General features: G+C 35.5%; 2 protein-coding genes across 3 annotated transcripts; one reads left to right on the top strand and one right to left on the bottom strand.

Annotated features, from left to right (window-relative positions):
* Positions 1-12406: 12406 nt before the first annotated feature.
* Positions 12407-14468, top strand: LOC111889929 (E3 ubiquitin-protein ligase SIRP1). 2 transcript variants are annotated; one of them, XM_023886086.3, is made up of 3 exons: positions 12425-12700; positions 12796-12902; positions 13085-14468. In XM_023886086.3, the coding sequence occupies exon 3, from the start codon at positions 13085-13087 to the stop codon at positions 14273-14275; it is 1191 nt and encodes a 396-aa protein (XP_023741854.1). In that variant the 5' UTR covers positions 12425-12700; positions 12796-12902; the 3' UTR covers positions 14276-14468. The 2 variants fall into 2 exon arrangements, with proteins under 2 accessions (XP_023741844.1, XP_023741854.1); XM_023886076.3 differs by lacking the exon at positions 12796-12902 and having other exon boundaries at positions 12407-12700.
* A 95-nt stretch (positions 14469-14563) lies between these two features.
* Positions 14564-17009, bottom strand: LOC111889921 (pyruvate kinase, cytosolic isozyme). Its single transcript, XM_023886066.3, has 3 exons — positions 16415-17009; positions 15710-16171; positions 14564-15601 (listed from the first exon to the last, which is right to left on the bottom strand). Exons 1-3 carry the CDS (start codon positions 16664-16666, stop codon positions 14783-14785), a joined length of 1533 nt encoding a protein of 510 aa, XP_023741834.1. The 5' UTR covers positions 16667-17009; the 3' UTR covers positions 14564-14782.
* Positions 17010-25032: the final 8023 nt, after the last annotated feature.

The raw sequence follows: 25032 nt of genomic DNA, 5'->3' as shown, positions 1-25032 counted from the left end.
GGTCAAATATAGTGAGTATAGGTTCCCATCATTCAAAACTTTAATCTCTTTACTACCTGAGGGTGTTAGCTACTATGTGGGCTTAATCGGTATGACAACAAATTTCGGATTTGTAGTCATTATAGTAGCTCAACCCGCAGTGGTTCTCTTGACTCCAGCTCCTATTTTATGGAATAGGATGAAGGGCTTCACTATGAGGTTCGTGGTGGAGCTCACACTTGGCTTAACCACTAATACTTGGTGTATGCAGGCCGTATATAATTGAGGTCGGCAGGACGTTCAGTTGTGCGATTCCACCCCAGACCCACAACCCAACGAGGAATAGGGAGTAGGGAGGAAGCACACATCTTAAATCTTTTTGATCTCAACTATATACCTCCTTTATGCATATACCTGGTTATAGTGGTCATTCCCATGAGTTCTATCCTCTGGGTTCACGAACCTGATGTGCGAGGTGCGAAGGGTCTTTCTGGGAAATCTACGAAGTATGCTTCGGATGGTCATTGTCTTCTGGAGTATCTTGCAGTGTCTTTCGCTTCGGTATCCATATGACTAAGAGAGGTCGGTCAACAGCACGCGGTACCCTTCTCTGGGTACTTCGGAAAGTTTGAGGTAAGAGGGTCGACTGACGGATTGCATTAGGTTTGTTTATTTATGTTATGTTTTAGGTTCAGAAGAACCTTTATTTGCCGATGAGGCTACGAAGAAAGTTCTCTTTACACAGCACTAGGGATGTGCACATGGTTGCACTACGTCAAACCATGATCGATAGAGTCTTCGAAATTTGCATACTTCGACATGACATAAAACGAAGATCGATAGAGTCATGCACCGAACAGGCACACAAGTTCTAGGCATCTTGGGTTTCGTCCTGTGTATCACTTTTGCGGATACTTGGACCGATAGAGTCGACGCGGAACTATAGAGAGTCCTAAGTGTTTCCGAGTAGAGTACCTCTTTCATGAATGGATTCTCACGAGGCATTTCTATAATCGCCTAACATATACTAGTCATGTATAGTTAAGGTGGGGAGGACTGTTAACTGAGCGACTCCGCCCTAAATCCACAACCAAACGAGGAACAGGAAATGAGGCGACATTCACTCACTCTAGGTCTATCCATCTTAACTATACATGGTCGTAACACATACGTTTAGCCATTATAGTTTTACATAATGAGTTTTAAATTTTATAACAGTGTTGCGACTTTTGCCTTAATGGGGAAGTATTTACATTTGAATTAGCCTTTTAATATTTTGCGTTAGTTATCTGAGATTGAGAGACGTACCAAAAATCTATCGGGTTCCTTGATGCTTCTCCTTAAGCAGTAGAGTTAGGCTCCTCCAGTGTCCTTGTTGTTTCCTTCAGTTGGGCAATCTCTTTTGAAGTGTCCAATCTCACCACATAGTCGGCAAACTGGATTGGCCGTCACATTGGTGGTTGATGTAATGAACTTAACCGGGGTTCTGCAGATGCGAGCAGTATGCCCCAACATGTGGCACCTAGCACAATAGAGCTCCCGGCAGACACCATGATGATGGTAGCTGCACTTGCTACAATGGGGAAGGTTTCCTAAGTATGGTCTCCTAGGTGTAGGGATGGGAGGGTTGGCAGGGGTATTGACTGCCTCAGCTCATTGCCCTTCGGAAGGTCCTTGAGCCGAGGTACTTCCCTCCTCGATCTTAATCTTTCTCTTCAGTGGATTTGAGTGAGGTTCTTGGGCGGCTGGGTATGTAGAGGTTGGTTGCTGTTGTCCACTACTAGGATCGGAATTTCCAATAGGGCTCTTACTAACATTGGCACTGTTAGCATTCAGGTGAGCCATGACGGCTGCTACGGCTGCCGAGACTGCAGCTTGGAACGTAGCTTCATCGAATAAGAGAGGAGGTTTCTTGCTTGCGGACTGGTTACGCTTCTTCGGTGGCATGGTTTTTCCTACACGGAAATGAATACAAGATAATGAGAGACGAGGGCTAACCCTGGACATATCTGTCCCGACTATATTAGGCATAAATTTTTCCCGTGCCTCGGGTACTGGTTGTCTGAGTGTCGACCTACATCCCTATGATGTAGTCATGGTATGCAAGGTAGGAGTATGAATATCGGATAAGGCCATAAGATGCGAGTCGTTCCTACTACGTTACCTTTATACTGTGAAGGTTTCACTCTCCGGCCTGGAGAGATTTGAGAACGGTTCGGAACGAAACCGCAGAAAGAGAGGCTTATGAAGGCTTATGGCTAAACATTCTCAATAGAGGTGCAGGGATCTGCTCTAATCGTGTAACTTGCATCGGGAAACGACGATTTACCTAACACATAGCGTGAGTAGTGTAACCACTAACTCACTAAATTGTATTATTTTAAGGGTGTATTAGTGTGACGAACACGAGGAAAAGACAATTCTCGGGTTCCATGTACTGGCTCCCTCTGTCTGCCTCGTGTCTTTGATTGGAATCGGTGTTGGTCTCCTTCGGGTAGTTACCTAGGGTTCTTTTCTCATGAAGACACATTAAATTTCTACTCCACCTTACTTCCGAACCCGACTCCGGGTGTCATCACTTCATGATGGATGACTGGAAATCTCGGAAGTTTAGGCGAGTTTCTCACCGATGTCCCTAAAAGATATAGGCACTTGGTGAATCCAATAGTCTCGACCCAATTCATTTATTTCCGAACAGGAAATCTTCTCAATGAACCTCTTCTAGGTCTGCATCAACTCTTCTGTCAAGCACTGAAGTGGATAGGGTTGTCTACAGGGTTCGTGCGAGAATGGAAATATCTAAAGAATCCTAAGAGATTATTAACATTTCACTAAGTGATCCATATCGAGTCCTGCTACAATTACAAAGGGTATACAAATCATATATAACTTAGATCTGATAGGCCTTCGAATATGTGATACTACTCTATATCCACATCCCAATGAGGAAAAGGAAGTAGAGCGAAACCACACATTCTTAGCCTATGGGATCCTTATTATATATAACCTTGGGAGTACGCTCTCTGTAATTGTAGGTATATCAATAAGGATCTTTTTAGTTCTTCACACAAGGTTAGTTATGGATCCTAAAATACCCCTATGGTATTTTAATTTCTTGTTGGTTTTCTTATTTTCTGAATGTAGTTCTGGGATTAGTGTGAATCTTTTAGTGTCCCAAAATACTCCTATAGTATTTTGACTTTATGTTTGGCTCTAGCATTCCTAGTTGGTAAGTTTCAGACCTGTTGCGCACCACTATCACTCCCAAGCACATGTTCATCGCATCTCGAATATATGTAGTTGATCAGGTTACATATATTCCAGCTTACGATTACATAACTGCCCAGGTTTGACGGCAATGCTCAACATCCGAAGACTTTTATTATCGTTCTCTTGTGATACTTGTGTTCGAGTGTTTAGATTCTGGATGTTCTTATACTTTGGTAAAATATGGTTATATTTTAAAGTATAATTCTTGGTCAGAGTGTTTTATCCCTTTGTATTTATAGGCTGTATATCTTTTATGATTTGATATACTTAGCTCACTATAAACAATGCTCTGATACCAATCTGTCACACCCCAAAACCGGAACGGCGGAAACGTTCTGGGGTGGATGACGTCATGTCAAGTATCACAACACATGCATTATAGTAATCAAAGTACAACAAAACATTGCATTAATAGTAATAGTTTTACATGGTTTACATTACAATATATCAAAGTAATACAAGTAAATATATAGGTGCAGCTTGGTACTAAACTGTCTTCGTCAGAAGCTCCGGGAATGTACCTGTCTAATGCTGACCTGAGAATACAAGTTATTTGAAAAGCGAGTATCAACATTTTTACAAATGCTGGTGAGTTCATAAGTGTTTAGTGGCATTTTATTCAAATAACTTAAATAAAAGTGGTAGTTTTAGGGTAATCATTACATTAGTGTCTTTTCCAGAAAATCCTATATTTTCTTTAATAAAAGCAGTCTTCTACCAAGACTGGACGGTGTTATGTGGTAAAAAGTAGTTTCCCTTAATCGCTATCATTATCAAAATACAGAATTTGATTATTAAAGAAAGCAGGAGAGATCAGGGAAAATAACATATGCCTCAGTAGTGAAGACTGCTGACTAAGACAGGAGGAATCATGGACTCCAGGAGAGTATCGAACGAACGACACGCCTGGCTCAGTCTAACAAAGGGAGACACAGACCCCAGACGGTACCAAATGAAAGGTACGGCTAGCAAGGTCTAAAAACAGTGTGACTCTGAGAGTGGGTTTCCAGCATACAGTGTAAATTGTGGGTGAAATACCGCTACCTTAAGGCCATGAATTATAAGGTAACCTGGGATACTCGTAACAATTCTAACCGACACTAGAGTACCTGACGCCCTACAAGCGTCTATAAAATATGACATTTGTCACCCCTTGGCTTGGTAGGCCGTGGACTGTAGCTAGTAGTCAGGGTGCGGGGGTGTCAATCCCGTATAGATCTATACACACAATGTCCGCTCTCCCTACAGGAGACTTTGGTTACCAACTAGACGACGGAGAAGGCCGTGTCCCGAAGATGCACCCCAATTAGTGGGTAGTGGGTTTCGTGTATAAGTGCTGAACTAGAGGTAGAGACTCATAACTGGACTGACTTGAATAAACCTGTATGTCTATGCTCGTATACCTAATATATATAACTAATGAATCAAACGACCTTCGGACGGTCATCCGCTCCCACCAGACCACATCTCAACGAAGAAAAGGAAATAGGGTGGACGAGTCCTCCTAAGTCCTTCAATCATTATTTATATGTACCCATACAAGCACATACATACATCTAACTACGACTGAGTGTGTAACAAGTGGAAACGTATCGTGATGTATAACTGAATCGTGGTGTATAAACGTACAGTGTGGAATAACTGAATCGTGATGTATAACGTATAGTGTGGAATAACCGAATCATCATGTATAAACGTACAGTGTGGAATAACTGAATCGTGATGTATAAACGTACAGTGTGGAATAACTGAATCGTGATGTACAAGCATAAAATATAAGTGTATCACGAAGTAGAAACGACAACAAGTGAAGTAAGAGCGTCTAACAGGTATAAGCGACTACAAGTATAAGCGAACTAGAGGCATTAACAAGTTTAAACGTATCACGAAGTGAAAGTGTTATCAAGTAGGAGTTTAACTAAGAAAGAGTATCAAAACATGGAAGAAACCCTTTATTCTTGAGAAAATCCCAACTTGGTGTCCTTTGGTAAAATAAGTCTGAAAAACCATTAGAAATTCTTTGGAAACTTTTCATAAACTAGTTTAAATTGTCTTTTGATAAAACGGTATAATTAAGAGTTTGAACAAGTGAAAACCTTTTAGAAAACCATTTATAGTATCCTACTTGGTAAAACAGTTTACAGTGTGGTAAATCTTTGTGCATGCGGGTTATCAATCACAAGTGATTGATATGATAACTGGCATGTTTAACTTGTATTCCCCACTATAAAACATGTAAAAACATATAAAAAGGTTCATTCAGGGGTATGAACTCACCTGGTATAAGTGGATCCGACGAAGGTGCCGGTTGGGTGCTCGTAATAAAATTCAACATTTTTCCAAAATAATATGGAAATGTAATTTACATGCTTGTACTTATCTTATTACGATGAATAACGACATAAGATATAAATAAATAAAACATTTATTTATTTTACGACCTCAAATTAACAGAACTTTTATACATCGGAATATTCCGTTAATGGTAACGGGGTAATGTAACGGAATAAACTTGGGTTGTCACACTATTCACCAATTTCCACCAAGATAAACGAAATGTATTATTAGGTTTTAATTGGTTTTGAAACTCCTAGATCTTTGAGATTCATTGAACTTTTCAATGACATGTTTCAATCTCGAGTGCGCCCTTCAGGTTTTGTGACTGGGATGCCGAGGATCACAAAACAAGGTGTGAAGTAACCATGCAAATATACTGGGTACCCTTAATATTTACCCCTTAATCGATGTGCCGGTTAACCACACACGCTCCACCGATACTATGATAAATATTAAGTTACGTTTTCCTACCTTGTTAAGTCCAGGTTAGTGTGCCGGTTAACCACACACGCTCCACTAATGGCTTAAACAAAGTGCAAAGTGTAATTTCATGGGTTAGCACCTTATTCACATTTTTCCTAAGTAACTAAGATTGGGTATTAATAAGAGTTTAGTTACTTAGTATTTTTCATTAATACTTTTAATGAAAGGAGAATTCTAGTCCTTGTCCTACCCGTTCGGCTAACGACCCTCCACCAGTCAAGGAAGCGGTGGGTGAGAGTGGACACCCATTAAACTGCGCGCCATTTTATAGGCAGTAACCTTATACCCCCTTATAGACCGGCTTCGTGAATGAGGCCTACTAACGATAAGACCGACTTGCTCTTACACATATATATATATATATATATATATATATATATATATATATATATATATATATATATATATAATTAACTTATAATATTATAAAGTATAAGGGTTGAATTTTAACTTTTAAAATTCTAAGGGCTAACTTGGAATTAAAGTATTCATAAGTGAAAACTTTTCAAATTCCAAAACTTGAGGGCAAGTTTTGAAACTATTCAAAACTAATTAATTCCATAACTTATGTGTTTAAAGTAGTTTTAAATATTAGACTCTTCAAGTTCTATAACTTGAGGACAAGTTATGGAAGACTTTAAACTAATAAAAGAATGTACTTTTTCTTAAATTTAACTTATGGAATTAATTAAGGTTACACATTTTATTACTTAATGAAGTGACTCTTGAACCTCCATAACTTGAGGACAAGACTCTTCATTTTTTGTAACCATTGCCAACTTTTATGAGTTTTATGAAACTTAAATATGACTTTTCATATAACTTGAGGACAAGTTACAAAAACACATTTTAGAATCAACTCTTAGATTAAAATAGATTGAAAACACATAATCAATTAAATTTTCTATTAATCTAAGCAACTCATAAGAACAAGATAATTCAAATCAAACTTTTTCATGTAATTAGCATAATCACTAAACTAATACAAAACATGAATCTATTGACAATTATCTTTGAAATTGGATTAGCATGAACAATACCACATCAAAAACAAGTTTATATGTCCAAAAACAGCTTAGGGTAATGTTCCTAGTCCATTTCTAGCCAAAAGACTCGAAAATATGATGTCTGGGGCTCCTACTCGTCGAGTGTATCAAGCTACTCGAAGAGTAGGATGAGTTTTGCCTTGGACTCGGCGAGTTCATCGGTGGACTCGGCGAGTCCAGTGCCCAGAAAGCCAGAAAATGGATTTTTTTCAGCATTTTTCAGCAATTTGCATCAAGTATAATTGAAAACAAGTCTTGGCTCTGATACCAATGTTGGGTTTTGAGCATTCTAACACTCCTAAGTGTACATGCAACCCTAAATACCTTGGATCTATGTTTTCTCTATTATACATTCAAATATGAACTTTCCAAGGTATTCATCCTAACTAGCATAATAACATTGATTCAAATGAATATATCAAGTTAGAATTACATACCTCTTTGATGTAGATTGTCTTCATGAAGCTTGAGTGCCTAGTGCCCTAAGTGTGACACCTCAAATGGTTCACATAACACCAAATACACATGGAATGACTTGAGAGGAATTCACACTTCATGAAAAATCGGCTAGCCCTTTCTTTCATACATAGTGGCCGATTTTCTCCAAGAATAAGATCATTATATAGTTAGGGTTACACCATGTAAACCCTAATTTTCATGGCCTTTCATTTCCATGATCCATGGGTACAAATACACCATGGAGCATCTTATGGGTTTTAGCCCAACTTGACAATCCATGGAGCATTAGCCCAATATATAAGTATGGATGATTTACACAATCAACCCATATATTTAATTAGTCTTCTTTGGATCACTTAATTAATCCTAGATTAATTCTTGATCAATACTAATTAAATAATCTTATTAATATATTAGAACTTATAATATATTAACCAACCTTAAGTGTTATTTCTCTCATTATAGTCTATCCAAATGCATGATGCCATGCAACCCAAATGGACCATGTCGGGTCAGGTCAAGTCTTACCAATTATAGTTATGGACTTAGACATTAATCCAACACTTATAACTCCATAATACACTGGAAAGTCGATGCTTTTAAGACATGTATATCCAAATATATGTCTAGATTTCATTTGGGTCAAAAGCTCCAACTTTCATGTAAGGATCCCAAAACTCAACCATTCACAAGATCTGAACTCCATAACACACTTAAGACCCTTATAACCCATAAAGTTGCCAACTTTATGATTTCCTTTCATTCAAACTTACACAACCAAGAAGAAAAGTGGGACACAACTTAGATCTAGCCTCATATAACAATAAAGGTGGAAACTTTAACACTTAAAATGGTCCAGAAACAATGTAAGGTGATGATGGTGATGATTCCTTGCAATCATCCACAAAAGATCACCTTCTTCTTCTTCTTCTTCCAAACCAAGAAAGGCTCCAAAATGACCAAAGACCAAGAAAGGATGAAGACTAGGGTTTTTCTGAGATGAAAGAGGGTTTGGAGGCTAATAAGAAACCTTAAAATGAGTTTAGATGTGCTTAAATACGAAGGAAATCCTAAAATATCATGGGCTTGGGGCACATTAGATCTCATGTCATGAGCCTCTATGTCTCATGTCGTGCGACTAGTCCCGAACAAAGTTTTCATAAAACCCCATCTCATGTTGTGAGCCTCTATGTCTCACGTTGTGAGGCTCCTTTCCTTCCAAAATCCAACCTTTTGACTCCTTGAAACCCTAATTCGATTCATCCAAGAAAACGAATGTTACACACTACTTCAATGAAAATTCTGTTTACGGGGAACACCAGTTTCGACATCGATTTCGAATGGTGAAACATTTATTTCTAAGTATAGTAGGTGACGTTAATAACATTTATGTTTATATGAGACAACGTCAAGATGCAAGTGGTGCGAATGTGTTTTTGGAAATACAAAAATGCGCAGTTGCGGTTGGTCAATTAGCTTACGGTTATGTTTCTAATTCATGGGATGAATATTTTCAAATGTCTGAGCGGATAACTAGAGTCAGTTTGGATGAATTGTAGAAATGCGTTGTCACTATTTATCGTCCAAGGTATTTGTGTAAACCCACTTTTACTGACATTCAATCATTATATGCTCATCATACTAGTGTTCATGGATTTCCTAGTATGCTTGGAAGTTTGGATTGTCTTCATTGGGCTTAGGGTAGTTGTCCTAATGCATGGCAAGGGCAATTTACACAGGTTGATAAGGGTCACTCCACAGTCATACTTGAAGTTGTTGCGTCACATAATCTTTGGATTTGGCATACATTTTTTGGTGCTCTCGACTCAAACAATGATATTAATGTTTTAGACATGTCACCCATATTCAATGAGTTTTGTGATGAGTCTGCACCTGACTATCCATTTCAAGTGAATGAAACGACGTATGATTATGAGTATTATCTTGTTGATGGTATATATCATGAATTTGTTGTGTTTGTGAAAATGCTAACATGTCCAGGTGACCCAAAACGCATAAAGTATAAAACATTCCAAGAAAAGGCTAGAAAGAATGTTGAACGAACGTGTGGAGGACTCAAGAAGTGTTGGCTCATACTACAACATCCAACACATCCTCAAATGGTGGAAAAGCTCTCTCGTATTATGTATGTGTGTATCATTTTACATAATATGATTTTGGAAGACGAGCACAAAATAATTTTTCAGTTTCAAGCAAATGACAATGCATCCTCAAGTGCGCCAATCAGCTGGTTTCCACGCATGACATGCAAGAAGAAAGGCGATACGTGACAATCAAAACACCACGAGCTTCTCAACAATTTGACGAAACATATATATCGGGTTAAAGAAATTGATTTAAATGAGCCAATTGACAATGATATGGTAAATATTCAGACTGATATATTTTATGTTCTTTGGATTAATGATTATATATTATTAAGTTAGTTAATTTCATTTTCGTTTTATGATTATTAAATCAAAAGTAATGTTTTTAATTTTTAATGGATTGTTATGTTATTTTAATTAGTATTTGTTTTTTAAATTTTATGTGATTATTTAGATTTTGAATTAAAAAGTGATAGATAAAAACATCATCACACCCTAACTTATAGGTAAAAAAATATAAAAACTACAAAAACTTATGTTGCTTCTATATAACACCCTTTTATCAATATCCGCAAAAAAAGGTACCACATCCTTTTAGCAGCTTAACGGGTGTTCTAGGAAGCTAAGAGGAATGAGAATGGAAGTTGAAAATGTGTGTTTTATCTATACTATTATATTGATTTTTATGATATTTAATTTTGTTATTTGTTGATGATACATGACTCCAAAAAAATGATAGGAAAGCCTGGAACTATTGAGCTTATCGATGAAAAACAAATGAATCAAAAGATATAAAAATAAAATTCAACATAAATATATAAAAATAAAAAATGTGTGATTTTTTTTATCAAATGATTTGATTTTACTTCTTATATAATGCAAGAAATTTATCATTATTAAATAAGGGAGTATACGGTTCTATCAAACCAATTATTCACCCAAAAAAGTAAAAGTAAAATAGAAGTTAATAAAATTTTGTTTTTATAAATAAATAAGTAGTACATTATGTTATAGATCTTAGTTTCATCGTTGTATAATCTTTTAAATCTTACACAAAAAAAAAAAAAACAATATAGAACAAAAAAGAACTATATACAATATGTAAAATGCATCAAATCACTATATACAATTTCTTTGTTAACATTATCAATTCGATGATTAGAGCAAAATAGAAGATAACATGATCAACATAAAGTGTAATTCACTTTTTTTTAATATATGTTTTTTATCTTGGATTCACATTGAAAAAATATATATATTTCAAGGTAAATTTGGAGATTATAAACAATATTAAACTTCACGATTTGAACAATCTATATTGAACACGTCTTATTATTTAGTATATTAGTAGATCAATCGCGCAACGATAATAACATTTTAGATGTAGGTATGAAGTTTTGCAACCACTATCTAGAAATAATAATGTTATAAAGCATAACGAATTACCAAAAAAAAAAACAATTACCCAATATGCTCACATTTCAAAAGTTACATATTGAAAAGTAGGTTATTTATGTAAACATTTTAAACATGATGTTATTTATTAAAGTATCATTGATTTGTTGTTATATGGTTATTTATTTTAACAAAGGATGTAATAATCGTTTGACGGTAGCTCGACGGTCGATTGATGTTAAATGATTAATCGGTCTTGGCGGGGATTAATCGGGAACCATAAATTATTAATAAAATATTAAAATTAATCAAATATTAATATATCTTAAGAAAAACAAGTACTTCAAAATTAACAAATAATAAAATTTGGACATTTGGACATTTGAAAATACGAAAATATCATGGTTGCAGAAATCGGGATTGGTCGACGATTAATCGTAAATTAATCGTTTGACGTTCTCCAACCGTTGAAAATTACAGTATTAATCGGAAATTTAGGATTAATCGGGTTTGGCGGGATTAATCGATCAACAAAAGTAAAAAAAAAATTAAAATATTTTTAAAAAAATTCAAAAAATCGATTTTTTTTTACTCCAAAGTTCTTAAAATTTCAAATATTATACCAAAATATTCATATTTTCATATTTTCAAATTACAAAATTTCTTATTTTTTAATTTTGAAGTACTTGTTTTTCTTAAGATATATTAATATTTAATTAATTTTAATATTTTATTAATAATCTATGGTCACCGATAAATCCACGATTAATCCCCGCCAAGACCGATTAATCACTTAACACCAGTCGACTGTCGAGCTACCGTCGAACGATTTTTACAGCTTTGGAAAATATGAACATTTTAGTGTAATATTTGAAATTTTGAAAAATTTGAAAATTTTGTAGCAAAAAAAAATTGATTATTTGAATTTTTTTTAAATTGTTTTAAATTTTTTTGACATTTTTTTACTTTTTTCGATTTTTTTGACTTTTGTTGATTTTTATTGACCGATTAATCTCGCCAACCCGATTAATCCTAAATGTCCGATTAATACTCTAATCCTCGACGGTTGAAAAACACCAAACAATTAATCTCCGATTTCTGCAACCATGATTTTAACCGCCAAACATGTGATTTATCAATATAAAAAATGTTGGCAACTCGTTGAAACTCCGAGTGGTGTTTGAAATAGGTTTAAGAATAACTATAGGGGATGTGTTAGCTATTTTTTTTTTATTGATATAAAGATATTTTATTTTTGTATAAATTAAATATTGTTTTAATTGATGTTGTGTCACAAATATTTTGTTGTTGACATAACATGAACATGTGATTCCAGAAATAAAAAGGAAACTGGGCTATCGATATCGATGGTGAGATTTCTACTTTTCTCCCCCACCCATTTTCAAATCATTTTTACTCCATCAGAGAAAACCCCCCATCGGAGCTACAAAATTCCCATTCCCACTTCCTTCCACCAAACACAAACCCCTCAATTTCACACAAGAGAAAGAGGGGAAATTTTGTTTGAGAAAAGGACATCCCAAGAACAACCCCACAAATAATTTAACAAATTCTCCACTTTATTTTTTCAATTCCCCACTTCGGTTCTTGGGAGGATTCCAGGTTAGTTTGTTTGCAGATTCTTCTCATTTTTTTAAACCCGTTTCTGGGGTTTTTCCTTCTTTCAACAACTGAATTTCGTTTCAAATGAATTCCAGGAAGGATGAAATTTATTTTAAGAATTTACGATCGAAAAATGCTTTTGCGTTCGCCAATTTCATCTTGTTGACGAAATTTTTGATCTCTACTAATCTTGTTATTTAAGGTTTGACTAAATTTTCTTTTCTTTTTGTGTTTTTATTCTTGTTATGATCGTCATTTGATTTCGAAGAGTTGGAATCTATGTGATTTAGGCATTGAGTAGGACTATGATGGAGATGAATAGGGTTTAATGATCTTGTTAGATCTGTATATGATTTGTTCTAATTGAGTTTTTATATTTTTTAGATGGAAGAAGGAAGTGAGTCAACGAGATACTGGTGTCATGTATGCAACAGAGTAGTCGAAACGTTCAGGGAGGCTGAGACGATCAAATGTTCGTCATGTAACGGCGGATTCGTGGAGGAACATGATAGCGTAAGGGCTGATGATCACAACCACCAACACCAACTCGCCGGAGATTCGGAATCTGACCGTGCTATGTCATTGTGGGCTCCAATTTTGCTTGGAATGATGAGTAACCCTCGCCGGCGACGTAGATTAAGACAGATTGAGAACAACGAGGAAAACGATGAGAATGAAGATCATAACGACTCCGAAGAACGCTACCGTCGTTACCACCGTGAAGGAGGAGAGTCGGAATTGGATAGGGAGTTGGAGTCTATTATGAGAAGGCGGCGGCGAAGCTCCGCCGCGATCGTTCAACTCCTTCAGGGGATTCGCGCCGGGATGATAACGCAATCGGAGAATAACGCTGATAGGGAGGGCGGAGAGAGTAACAGAGATCGAGATCGTGTTATTCTGATTAATCCGTTTAGTAATACAATCATTGTCCAGGGTGGTGGCAGTGGTGCAAATTCATTTGACTCCTCCGGCGTCGGCGGCCCACAGAACCACCCAATCGGATCCCTAGGCGATTACTTTGTGGGCCCCGGTCTGGAATTACTCCTCCAGCATCTCGCGGAGAATGATCCAAACCGGTACGGAACACCACCGGCCAAAAAAGAGGCGGTGGAGGCCATGCCGATAGTGAAAATCCAGGAAGATTCCGTTCAATGTTCAGTTTGTTTGGAAGATTTTCAGATCGGAGATGAAGCAAAAGAGATGCCATGTAAACACAGGTTTCACGGTGACTGTATCCTGCCATGGCTAGACCTTCACAGTTCATGTCCAGTTTGCAGGTATCAGTTACCTTCCGATGAATCCAAACTCGAACGAGACCGTGAAGCTTCCCGTGCTATCACTGTCAACACCAACGTGATCGCCGGAGAATCTGAGATCGCCGGAGAAGACGGTTCCGGTTCCTCCCGGCGACTTTCTGTAACTCTCCCTTGGCCTTTCAACAGCCTTTTCTCATCAACATCAGCTTCAGGCACTCAAATCACAAACCCTCGTTTGATAATGGACACAGGATCGTCGGACTCAGGGTCAGGTCCGCCGGAAAGCGGAGGTGGTCGGAGGGATGATGATAATCAATGAACAGCAGCTCAGCTGTAAGTTTTCCTTCATGTTGTGTATACGCCGTCGTTACAGAAACGTGTACAGAGATCGGATATTATATTGTTTAATATTGACAGGAGTATATCGTGTTTCTGTCTTCTTTTATGTAAACCTAATTATGAAGGATTGTTTACGCCTTCTTCAAATTTTTTTCCAACATTTTTCTAGATTACCTCTGGAGCTTAGCTTCTTAAAATACATTTCAATCATGTGGCATAGATACTACTACTAGATAGATATTAACGAAAAGCAAAGTAATAGATTGAGTTATTTTTCAACTCTTACGGAATGAACCATTCATGATTCCATCGTATCAACACAACTTTAATGCAAAAATTAGTTTGATTATACCAAACACATAGCAACAAAACATCCAACCGAGTTGACTCGGTGAAAAACAAGTACGAAGTGATTTATTACTTGAAGAAAACGATTTGGAAATAAAGATGGAGATGAGCGTGGGAGGAATCACTTTCACTTTCACTTTCACTTGACATTGATAATCTTGATGACGGATGCGGATCCAACTCGGTGTAAAGCAACAACCGCATCTCCCTCCTTGCAAAGGCCTTTACTCTTAGCATGTTGCAATCCAAACTCCAATGCTTCTTCAGTTGATTCCATAGTAGAAGCTTTAGCGGACCCCGGGGGACACAAAACCGGAACCAAACCCCGGAAAATAAAGCTATGTCTCGCCGGAGCTTCATCGCTAGGCGACACTCCACCACCTGAATCAGACTTCCCCTCTGGAACCACCACCGACAGAATAGGAATCTGAGGCCGGTACTTGGACACCAGCTTCGCGGTGGTGCCGCCTCTAGTCAACACCAAAATCATTCTAGCTTGTGATGCGTTGGCGGTTTGAACCGCAGAGGATGCCAGGCTTTCGAGTGGGCTCATAGGTACGGGTGCGGTTGAAGTGATCTTTTTGAAAAGGAGCGGATAATCGATTGTGTTTTCAGCTTCCATGCAAATCTTAGCCATGGTGGCGACTGCTATGTCGGGGTAGGCCCCGGCGGCGGTTTCACCACTCAGCATGACACAGTCTGTGCCATCGAGGACCGCGTTGGCCACGTCTGTGGCCTCTGCTCGAGTTGGCCTTGGGGATTTGATCATGGACTCGAGCATTTGGGTCGCGGTCACAACTGGTTTTCCTTTTACGTTGCATTTGTAAATCATGGTTTTCTGTGCCAAGAAAATTTTCTCGATTGGGATCTCCATTCCGAGGTCACCACGAGCCACCATGAATGCATCGGTGTTGGCTAGGATTTCATCGAAATTGGAAACGCCTTCTTGATTCTCAACCTAGAAAATATAAATAATAGTTTTCATGATACAGAGTTTGTTAACCGACCCCACTAAATAAGTAAATATGATATGAAATTAGTGAGAGATAAAATAAAGAAAACGGACCTTTGACATAAGGACGATGTTTTTGGCATGTTCACCAAGGACTTTGCGAACCTCAACAAGATCAGAACCTTTGCGGACGAAAGATAAAGCAATCAAATTAATGTTATTAGGAACACCCCATTTGAGAAGATCCTCCTTATCTTTTTCTGTCAAAGTTGGGAGATCAACAATGACACCTGGAAGATTAACATTCTTTCTCTCACCAAGAGTCCAGGTGTTCTCACAACGACAACGAACCAATCCCTTTTCAGTATCACAAGAAAGAACAGTAAACGTAATGGTGCCATCTGAACAGAGTATCGTGCCTCCTGGTTTCAAATCATGAGCCAACTTTTTGTAACTCATGCATATCATATTCTCGTCACCTACAATCGAGTAATCGGTGGAGATTGTGATCTCTTGACCTTGCGTCACTTGGATCGGTTTCCCATCTTTCAGAAACCCGGTTCGAATTTCTGGACCCTAATTTATCCATCGGAAACAAAATCAACGGTTTCTATGCTTAGTTATACCAAAATTCAATCAAAATGGATACGATTCATTTCTTCCATCTCGTATGACGTTAACAAAACGAAAATGCGGATGGATCAAAACGAATAACATTGTGATTTTGTAACAATGATTTATATACGCGATCTGTATGACATTCATATATAGAAATCGAAAGAGTGATGATATTGATAGGTAGTGAAGAAGGAAACATACTTTGGTATCGAGCATGACTGCACATTGAATACCGGTGTTCTCCATGGCCTTACGGAGATTCTCGAGGGTTTCCTGATGATACTCGTAAGATCCATGAGAGAAATTGAAGCGAGCGACATTCATACCTGCCTTGAGAAGTTTTTCAACCATTGGAATCGACCTAGAAGCGGGTCCCAAAGTGCAGACGATCTTCGTTCTGGGCCTCTTCCAACCTACTTCTGGGTGGACCTGAGGAGTGGTGATGTGTTCCATTTTTGTCTCCGATGAACAACAGTATTCCGATCAATTGATCGGATGAAGAGTGTGGTGATGAATTTATGTGAATTCAAGAGCAAATGGAAGTTGGGGAATTGTCGAGAGTAGGAAATAAGAAGGTGTTTGCAGAATTTGTGGATCAACGAAATGAGAGGGATGCATAACTGAATTGGAAAACTGGCATGAGAAGCGGGGCTTGGTCTTTTGGGAGTTTTCACAAAAAATGTGCGAACTTTGAAACTATATTCCGAATATGGTGCTGTTTATTTTTTTACAGAAATTTTCAATATTTTCCCGTTTTAGGATGCGAAATCAACATTTATGCTATTATGTTTTACTTCTAGTCCTTTCTTTTTTAAACTTTTGTCACATTTTATACTTTATATGTTGTTTTGTATTTAATATTATAGATATTGTGATCATATTTGGGGCCAATATACCCAAATAGTCAATTTTTATCACAAAACAACCATTATAATTGCGAAAAAAAGCTAGTGAATAAGAAAAAAAGTCAGTGAATAAGTGACGGTACGTTTCATGGTAAAATGAGCTCGCATTAAATTTTAGTATTTTTTAAAATAAAATTTCAAAATAAATATCAACGAAATAATGAATAAGTAATTCAATTTATACTAATAAAACAAACAATTCACATATTTTTAAAAATTATTTTAAATCACAATTTTCAAAAACTTATTTGAATACAACATTAGATGTCATACCGTTAAGGTTATCGTCATTGTCTAATATTAATATTTTAAGTCAAAAATGAGTGAATAAGACATATTTGTAGTCTTCCTTCTTAAATTTTATTTTCTGGATGATAAATTGATAGAAAAACCTCGAGCGATTGATGATGAATCTCATGTCATTAGACAATATAGAATATCTATTTCGTATGATGATATTTGTCTATTAGTAATAAAATTATAATAGGCAGGGAATTAAATTAAACCTGAAAGAAATATAGTATGTGCATTATATTTTAACTAACAGATGAAGTAAGAAAAAAAATGTAGCTATCTTGGAACCATTAGATAACAAAGTTCTTATATTAAAAGCGAAAGTAGATTAGATTTGAAAAATTCTTGAGCACGACCCACATTACCTATGTCATGAAAACATTATTTAATAAAAATATGCAATACTTATCTCATAATAAACAAACAGAAAAAAATAAACAATACATTCATAAATTAGTTTAAATATCATTTTATGTATAAAAGTCGATAATAACTTGATACATATACCATAATATCATTTGGCGTGACGGAGATATTATTAGATCTTCTATTATCTAAATAATTTTTCCTATGTTTTTATCTATTTTTAGAGTTGCTGGATAATGGACTTTTGATATCCAATTCAAATTAGATAGGAAATTTGTATGTTGATATTCACATCATATATTTGGGTTACGGATAACATATATACATTTGTTTAATGAATGTGTTTGACTGTTAAAATTAGAAAACTAGTGAAATTAGAAACATTGAAAATGTATTTATTAAAAAAAAAAAAAAAAAAAAAAAAAAAAAGACAAAATAAACATATTCATATCATTGTAAATGACATATAATAGAGATATTACATTAAATTTGGAAATAGATTCAAAGAAATAATCATGACAAACATTAGTTATTAAATAATAACAATGAATAATATGCATTGTTTATGTCGCAAAAAAATTAGAGCCAACAAGCACATTTATTTATTTTATTTTTTATTTTAAATATTAATAGAATTGTCTTTTTTTATTTTAAATATTGATATAATTGTCGTTAAAAAAAAGTTTGGCGAGACTAATTTCGGAATTTATTGTTGCAAATTTAGATTTCAAGAAATCAATATTGACATTTAATTTTAACATAACTTTGAGACATTTGCTACATTTAATTTTACGAAATCAACTTTTGACATTCATCACATTTTTTAAATGTATGGCATTCAAATCGGTATTTAATTTTGGCAGTTTTATTTGAAGAAAATAATATTGTTGGGAACTTTAATTTTGCAAAACCTCAATCTACAGTCTAGAACCCTCAACTCAACTTGGTTAAAAAGTTAACAGTCAAAGTCACTCAGTTAGCTACCACATCGTGGCCAAGTATATATCGTGTCGTGGCAGTCTCGCGACAAACAGTCATGAGAAACCCTCCACCATGTCGTGGTGAGCATGTCGCCACGTCGTGGGAACTGTCTTGGACAACTTAATGGATTAAGCCCTTAATCCATTAAGCCACACATATAAATTCTCCAGAAGGCTTCCTTACACCCATAAGAATCATAAAAGTCATTGCTCTATTGACATGCATGTCCATTGCGTGTCTTAAACTCTAGTTATGTCAAAATGGTAAAAATAAGGTCAAAACCCATGTATGGAACCAAAACTCTATATAACTTCAAATTTGGAATGTGAGACTATAAAGGGGCCATAAGGATCCATCAAATTACCAATTTTATTGAATCCATCCACTCAAACCACCTTAAACATGGAGAAAAGTGCTTAAAAGTCTAGTTCTAGAAGGATTGCACACAAAAGGTATGAACTTGAGGACTTACAAGGGTCTAGAATATGTGCAAGAAGGTGGTGGGGAGACTTGCTTGTTGAATCTTTGTACAAAGAGCACCTTCTTCCTCTTTAACACCACAAAAAGCTTCAAGATATCAACAAGGGATGTTAGGGTTCATTCTAGACTAGGAGTGATGGAGGGTGAGTGTGAGCAAATCCTAGCCATCACATCCCTTGAATAAGGCTCTAAACCCAGAAAATTAGGGTTTTGCATACTGGCCGCCACCATGTCGTAGCTAGGATCTTGCCACGTCATGGTGTCCAAAAGAAAAAAGTGTGTTTATTATCAAGTGAGACCACGTCGTGGTGCCTTTACCACCACGTTGTGGTCACCTAAAATTCCATATTTGAAATCTTTATTGTTATGAACACAAAGAAGTACATACCTGGTGTTACAAAAGAGCCATGTATTCCTCTATATAGTCCTCAATGCCATCCTCTTGTAAAGGAGAACCCAAAGTTTCATGGGGTGTTTAACCAAGAGGTTAAGAAGCTTGATTCAGTTACGAAGCTTGATTCGAAATTGATCCTAAGTAGTGTTGAGGTGTTTAATCAAGTGGTTAGTATACTAGTGTAGAGTAGGGCTGTCTATACACATATGAGAGAGGTAAAGTTTCTGAACAAGAGGGGTGTGGTGTACTTAGAAGTACAATTCAACCTTAGTAATCCATCCTTTGGAATCGACACCTTAAAAAATGTGGATTTTGACATTAGGAAGAGAAAAGAGATTCATCGATGTGGTAATGGCGGTCTAGTGGTCAACGGGGGTGGCTATCAGAACCGAAAACGATGATAGAGTGAGAGAATAGAGGACATGATGCTTCAATGACACCCTTAGAGTGGGGTTTCTTCCTAGAGTGATTTTGGATACTCTGCATCGTTTTCTCCATGAGATCCTACATAGACAAGAAGGAGGAGTACATTTCTTGTATCTGGTTGGATAATAGGTCAATTTTCCCATTTTGTGTGTCCATTCTCGACTAGAGACAAGTGGTAACTTGTGCTTTAGAGGGTTGTACCATGATTCATGTAGGAGAAGAGGGGTGAGTGGAAATGGAACCAATTTGATAAAACCAACCAAGGGTAAACCAATGAACAATGAAAGGAAACCTCAAAATATGTAATGACCTTAAAAATGAAAAGATCATTAAATGATGATTCATAAAAGAACTCCAAATTTCATGTTCTCTCTACCCAATCCTACAACTGAATTCATTTTGGAACAACCATGACAGAGAATAATAGCAAAAATCATATCATGCATACATTAGCAAATCTAACTAAATAATATTTCTCATATCCTCTATCTCTCTTCAATACGTAACGACTTGTTTAAGCATGGCCTTCCACACGTCCTTCATACTTATTCCTCCTCTTGTACACCTTCTAGATTGTAGGGATGTTAGGCTCATTCATAGTGGGCTCATTAGAGGGGGTGTCCAGACGACAAGTACAGACTTTGGAGCCATGATGCACCATGGCGAAGCCATGGTGAGCTTTTTAAAAACTTACAAATAACCAATATATTTCAAAACATAAAAAGGGTTTTATGTAAATTTTCAAAAAGAAAAATGTTAGAAGTGATACTTAAAAGTTAAAAATATAAAAATATTGATTTGTATATGTGAAATGCCAAAACACCACCAAAGCAGACAGACTTCTAAATTGCACCAAATTGTATACATCCCACGAGAAGGCTTCGTGGCCAAGTTAGCAACGCCACCATGACCATGCACATAATCCCTATTCTTCCATTGTCCAGTGATCGTGATGAATCATTGTATATGACACGACATACCACGATCAATAGGAGACGGCTATGTTGTAGGTACACCATTGTTGGTGTGGAAGAAGGAAGTGAAGTTTTCAGGAGAAGGTGGGGAGGTTGTGAGGAGAAGGTGATGATTGTAAGGAGATGGCATGGGAAGTACAACCCATGGCCTAAAGAACTCCTTTATAGGCCTGTATGGTGTATTTAGATTTTTGATAAAATTAATGCTCATTTATTCAAATATTAGAAAGGCAAAAAATGAATTGTCATAATGGTAAGTCGGATCTAGGTTGGATCTTACTTTTGAATAAGAATAGTTATACTTTGCAAAACTTAAATCATTTTTCTACACGTTAATCTCAATGTTGAATCCAATTTTTCGAAAATTCATTCCCATGCTATTTATAACATTTTTCAAATGTGTTTGGATTGTTTAGTCGATAAAAAGTTTGAAGTTCGAAGTCTGATTATGATTGTAAATCAAACAAGCACGAACAAAGAATTATTCATATTCATTCATTTATGTTTGATCGAACAAACAAAAGAATATGAACACTTAAACGAATGGACATTCTTGTCCGTGTTTGTTTGTTTTAAAAAAATAATAAGTTGGTGTTTGTTAAGATATTAAACATTCATATACACGAAAACAACCAAATGAAGAACCACAAATAAATAAAAGATTATATGCAAATCCTACAATACATGAGATCCAAAAATCCAAAAATAATTTACTAACATTATAAACATAGCATTACGAACATAAACGATCATTTATAAACAAACTAGACCTTTGTCTGTGTTCATTCATAGGACTAAACAAACAAAAAACATTGTTCTTGTTTATTTGTTTGTTTACTATACATAAAAACTTTATGTGGAAGGGTTCATGAACAATTACGGTAAACATTCGTTTTGTTTACAGATAAACATATGTTGATTATCTATTGATCTTTGAAAAATAACAGTTTCAATTTGACATAATTTATGGTAGTTGATATGTTTAAACTGATCAAATTTATTAACTTTCGATAACTACAAAATACATTAATCTTACACACCTATATCTACACAAACATCGTTCAAATTTATTAACTTTCAATAACTACAAAAGAAATTAATCTAACACACCTATATCTACACACTTTATTTAAAATGTTCAAATTTATATGATGAATGTATATCCATGTTAGGGTTGTATACAAGAATCAACTACATTTTTTTATCATGTTATTGTATTTTGAAAAAGAAAAAATCACAAAATTTTTTATATGGTATAGTGTAATAGTCACATAAAGTCCAACTTCAAAAAAATGGACAAAATCGATCCTTGTATGTTGTTGATATTACAAAAATAGTCCTTCCGACACACAGCATCAAAACAATGTCGTTAAATTTCTATAAAATGACATTTTTATCCTTTTTCTTTTCTTTTACATTTTTTTGGATTTTGTGATTATTTCTCTAAATTGCAGGGTCCATTTATGTAATTTACCCTAACATTTATTCAAATGAGACAGAGATGGAACAAAATCACCAATGTCTTTCTCGTTCACGATCATCACCAACATCTTCTTCGGTGATTTTAAGAAGCATGATACCAGATGCAAGATACATACATGAAAATTAAGCCCTCAAGGAACACTCCAGTCAACCAAACAAACAATCCCAGATCGTGAAAAATTATGGTGACATTGTTCATATTTGAACCTTCAATGAAACCCAACGAAGAAGAAAGGTGTTGGTCAATTTGTTTTAGCTTATCCTCTCCAACGATGCAGATTCATATAGAGATGTCATCGATTGGTTGTTCTTGTTCTAATGTGTATAAAGGGTTAGGGGAAGTTTTTCGACATTTTTTGTTTTGAGATACTACACAATCAATCGAAGGGGTGGTCAAACAAAAGGGGAAAAGGGTTTCTTTTAGAATTTTTATAAATTTAGAAGAAAATAAAAGGGATGCAAATACAATAAACTAAAGTTTAATAATCCAACCAAAAAAGTTGTCTTATTGTTTATCGTTTTTGGCGGCATGACCGAGTGGTAAGGCAGGGGACTGCAAATCCTTTTTCCCCGTTCAAATCTGGGTGCCACCTCATCAACAAACGAAACAAAATTTATTATCTGCTAATATAAATCATCCAAATTTTACCCAACAGATAAGGCGATTGTTGATACTTGGTTGATTCTAATCAGCTCTTATGGGGATTTTGTAAAAGATTGTAAATCCTTCAATCTAAAATTTCAAAGAAAGATTTTATTATAATGGTCGAAGCAAGACTTCCCGATTCCCTTCTACTAACATGAAGTTACAAATGTTGTGCCCGTGAACCAACCCCCTACAACGAAATAGGCACAAGGAAAGAGCAATAGGCCGAACCAGCCTACAAAAATAAAACGGTCCCTCGATCACCTTATATCTTTCCACTTTGGGTTTAAATGGAAACAATTGTTAAGAGAAAGACCTCGGGTGAGGACAATGAGGACAATTTTTTTGGTGACTACAAATTGAGACAGAAGGTGACAGTGGGACTTGGTCCCTTTTCAAGCAGGTTCTATGGAGAATACGAGTGACCGTGGTGTGATGTTTTGGTGATGAGATGTTGGTGGATAATATCAGATCTTCGGTGAGTTCAAATATGGGAAGACGAAGGTGAGAGAAGATGAGGAATGTAAGGTGAATGCGAGATCTCCAATTAGTTCTACAAGCATAGAAGTTCCACAGGTCATGATATTCTTAAGTGAAGTTGTTGGTGGAATCCGACGAGGTCAAATCATCTTTCAACGAGTTTTGATACACCTTCGACGATGTAGAAACGCCACATCCCTTACATATGTGTCAAACATGGTTTAAGACTCAACAATCTTTATTATGGCTAAAGATTTGTGTTTGTGACAGTTAATTCTGGAATGAGGAAACGAATTCGTAAAGAAGAGAGAGGATAAATTAGTAAATGGTCCCCGTAGCATAGAGAAATATTAATAAAAAGCAAAAGAATGGGTAAAAAGGTAATTTTACACTCAACAGACTTTGTAGTTAGATTTAACGGCTTAAGGACGATCCATATAATATCAACAAAACATAAGTACCGAGTTTGTCCATTTTCTTGAAGTTGCACTTTATGTGCTTATTATACTATACCACAAGGACCATTTTTGTAATTTTCTCTTTGGAAAATCTATGACAATGTTAACCAAAATTAAAAAAGTTTTAAGATGCTATATAACAATATATACTTTTCAAAATACAAGAGCATCTCCAATAGTTAACATGTCATAACTAAAAATAATTGTCAATAAATCATTTCACTATCTTTAACATCTAATTAAATGACATCTCCAATGGTTAACATCTTCCAATAGTTTTTTTAAAACTAAACAATTTATCCCCACTTATCTAAGATGTTGTATAAAACCCCTCAGTTTGTTTAGTTCATTTAAACATATATCATATCTAAAATGTTACGACAAACAAAAGTATAAATACAAACTATGTTAGGGTTTTTATACATAAAATAAGAAATTATATTATTGTTTTATCGTTTTAAAAAAGAAAAGATTGAAATATAATATGATCATTATATAATTTATATTTCATAAATAAAATGTTATTAAACATTTAATAGAAATAATTAATTAGCAAAAAATAATAAATATTTATATTTAGAAAATAACTAAGGGAGTAAAATGAATATGATTAAAATAGAAGAAATTATATGTACAAAGTATGAAAATATATTGACGACTCAATATATATTGAATGGTCAATAAAAAAAACAAATAAGTTGTATGTTCCAATGATATTAACCACTTAATAAAAATAAATAGGAATAGGAATAGTAATAGTAATAAGCTATAAAATAAGTTTAGATGCTTTAATTTGATATAGACAAAATTGCAAAAATGATCCCTATGTTTAGCTTAAAATTGTCATTTTGATCCAAAAAGTTTAGCACCACCACTTCAAAACTCATAAATTTGTTGCGATTTTGGTTATTTTTTTCAAATGAAAGATTTGCC

The sequence above is a fragment of the Lactuca sativa genome, chromosome 6 (assembly GCF_002870075.4).
Source record: "Lactuca sativa cultivar Salinas chromosome 6, Lsat_Salinas_v11, whole genome shotgun sequence".
Taxonomy (NCBI): domain Eukaryota; kingdom Viridiplantae; phylum Streptophyta; class Magnoliopsida; order Asterales; family Asteraceae; genus Lactuca; species Lactuca sativa.
This window is presented reverse-complemented; position numbering and strand designations above follow the sequence as displayed.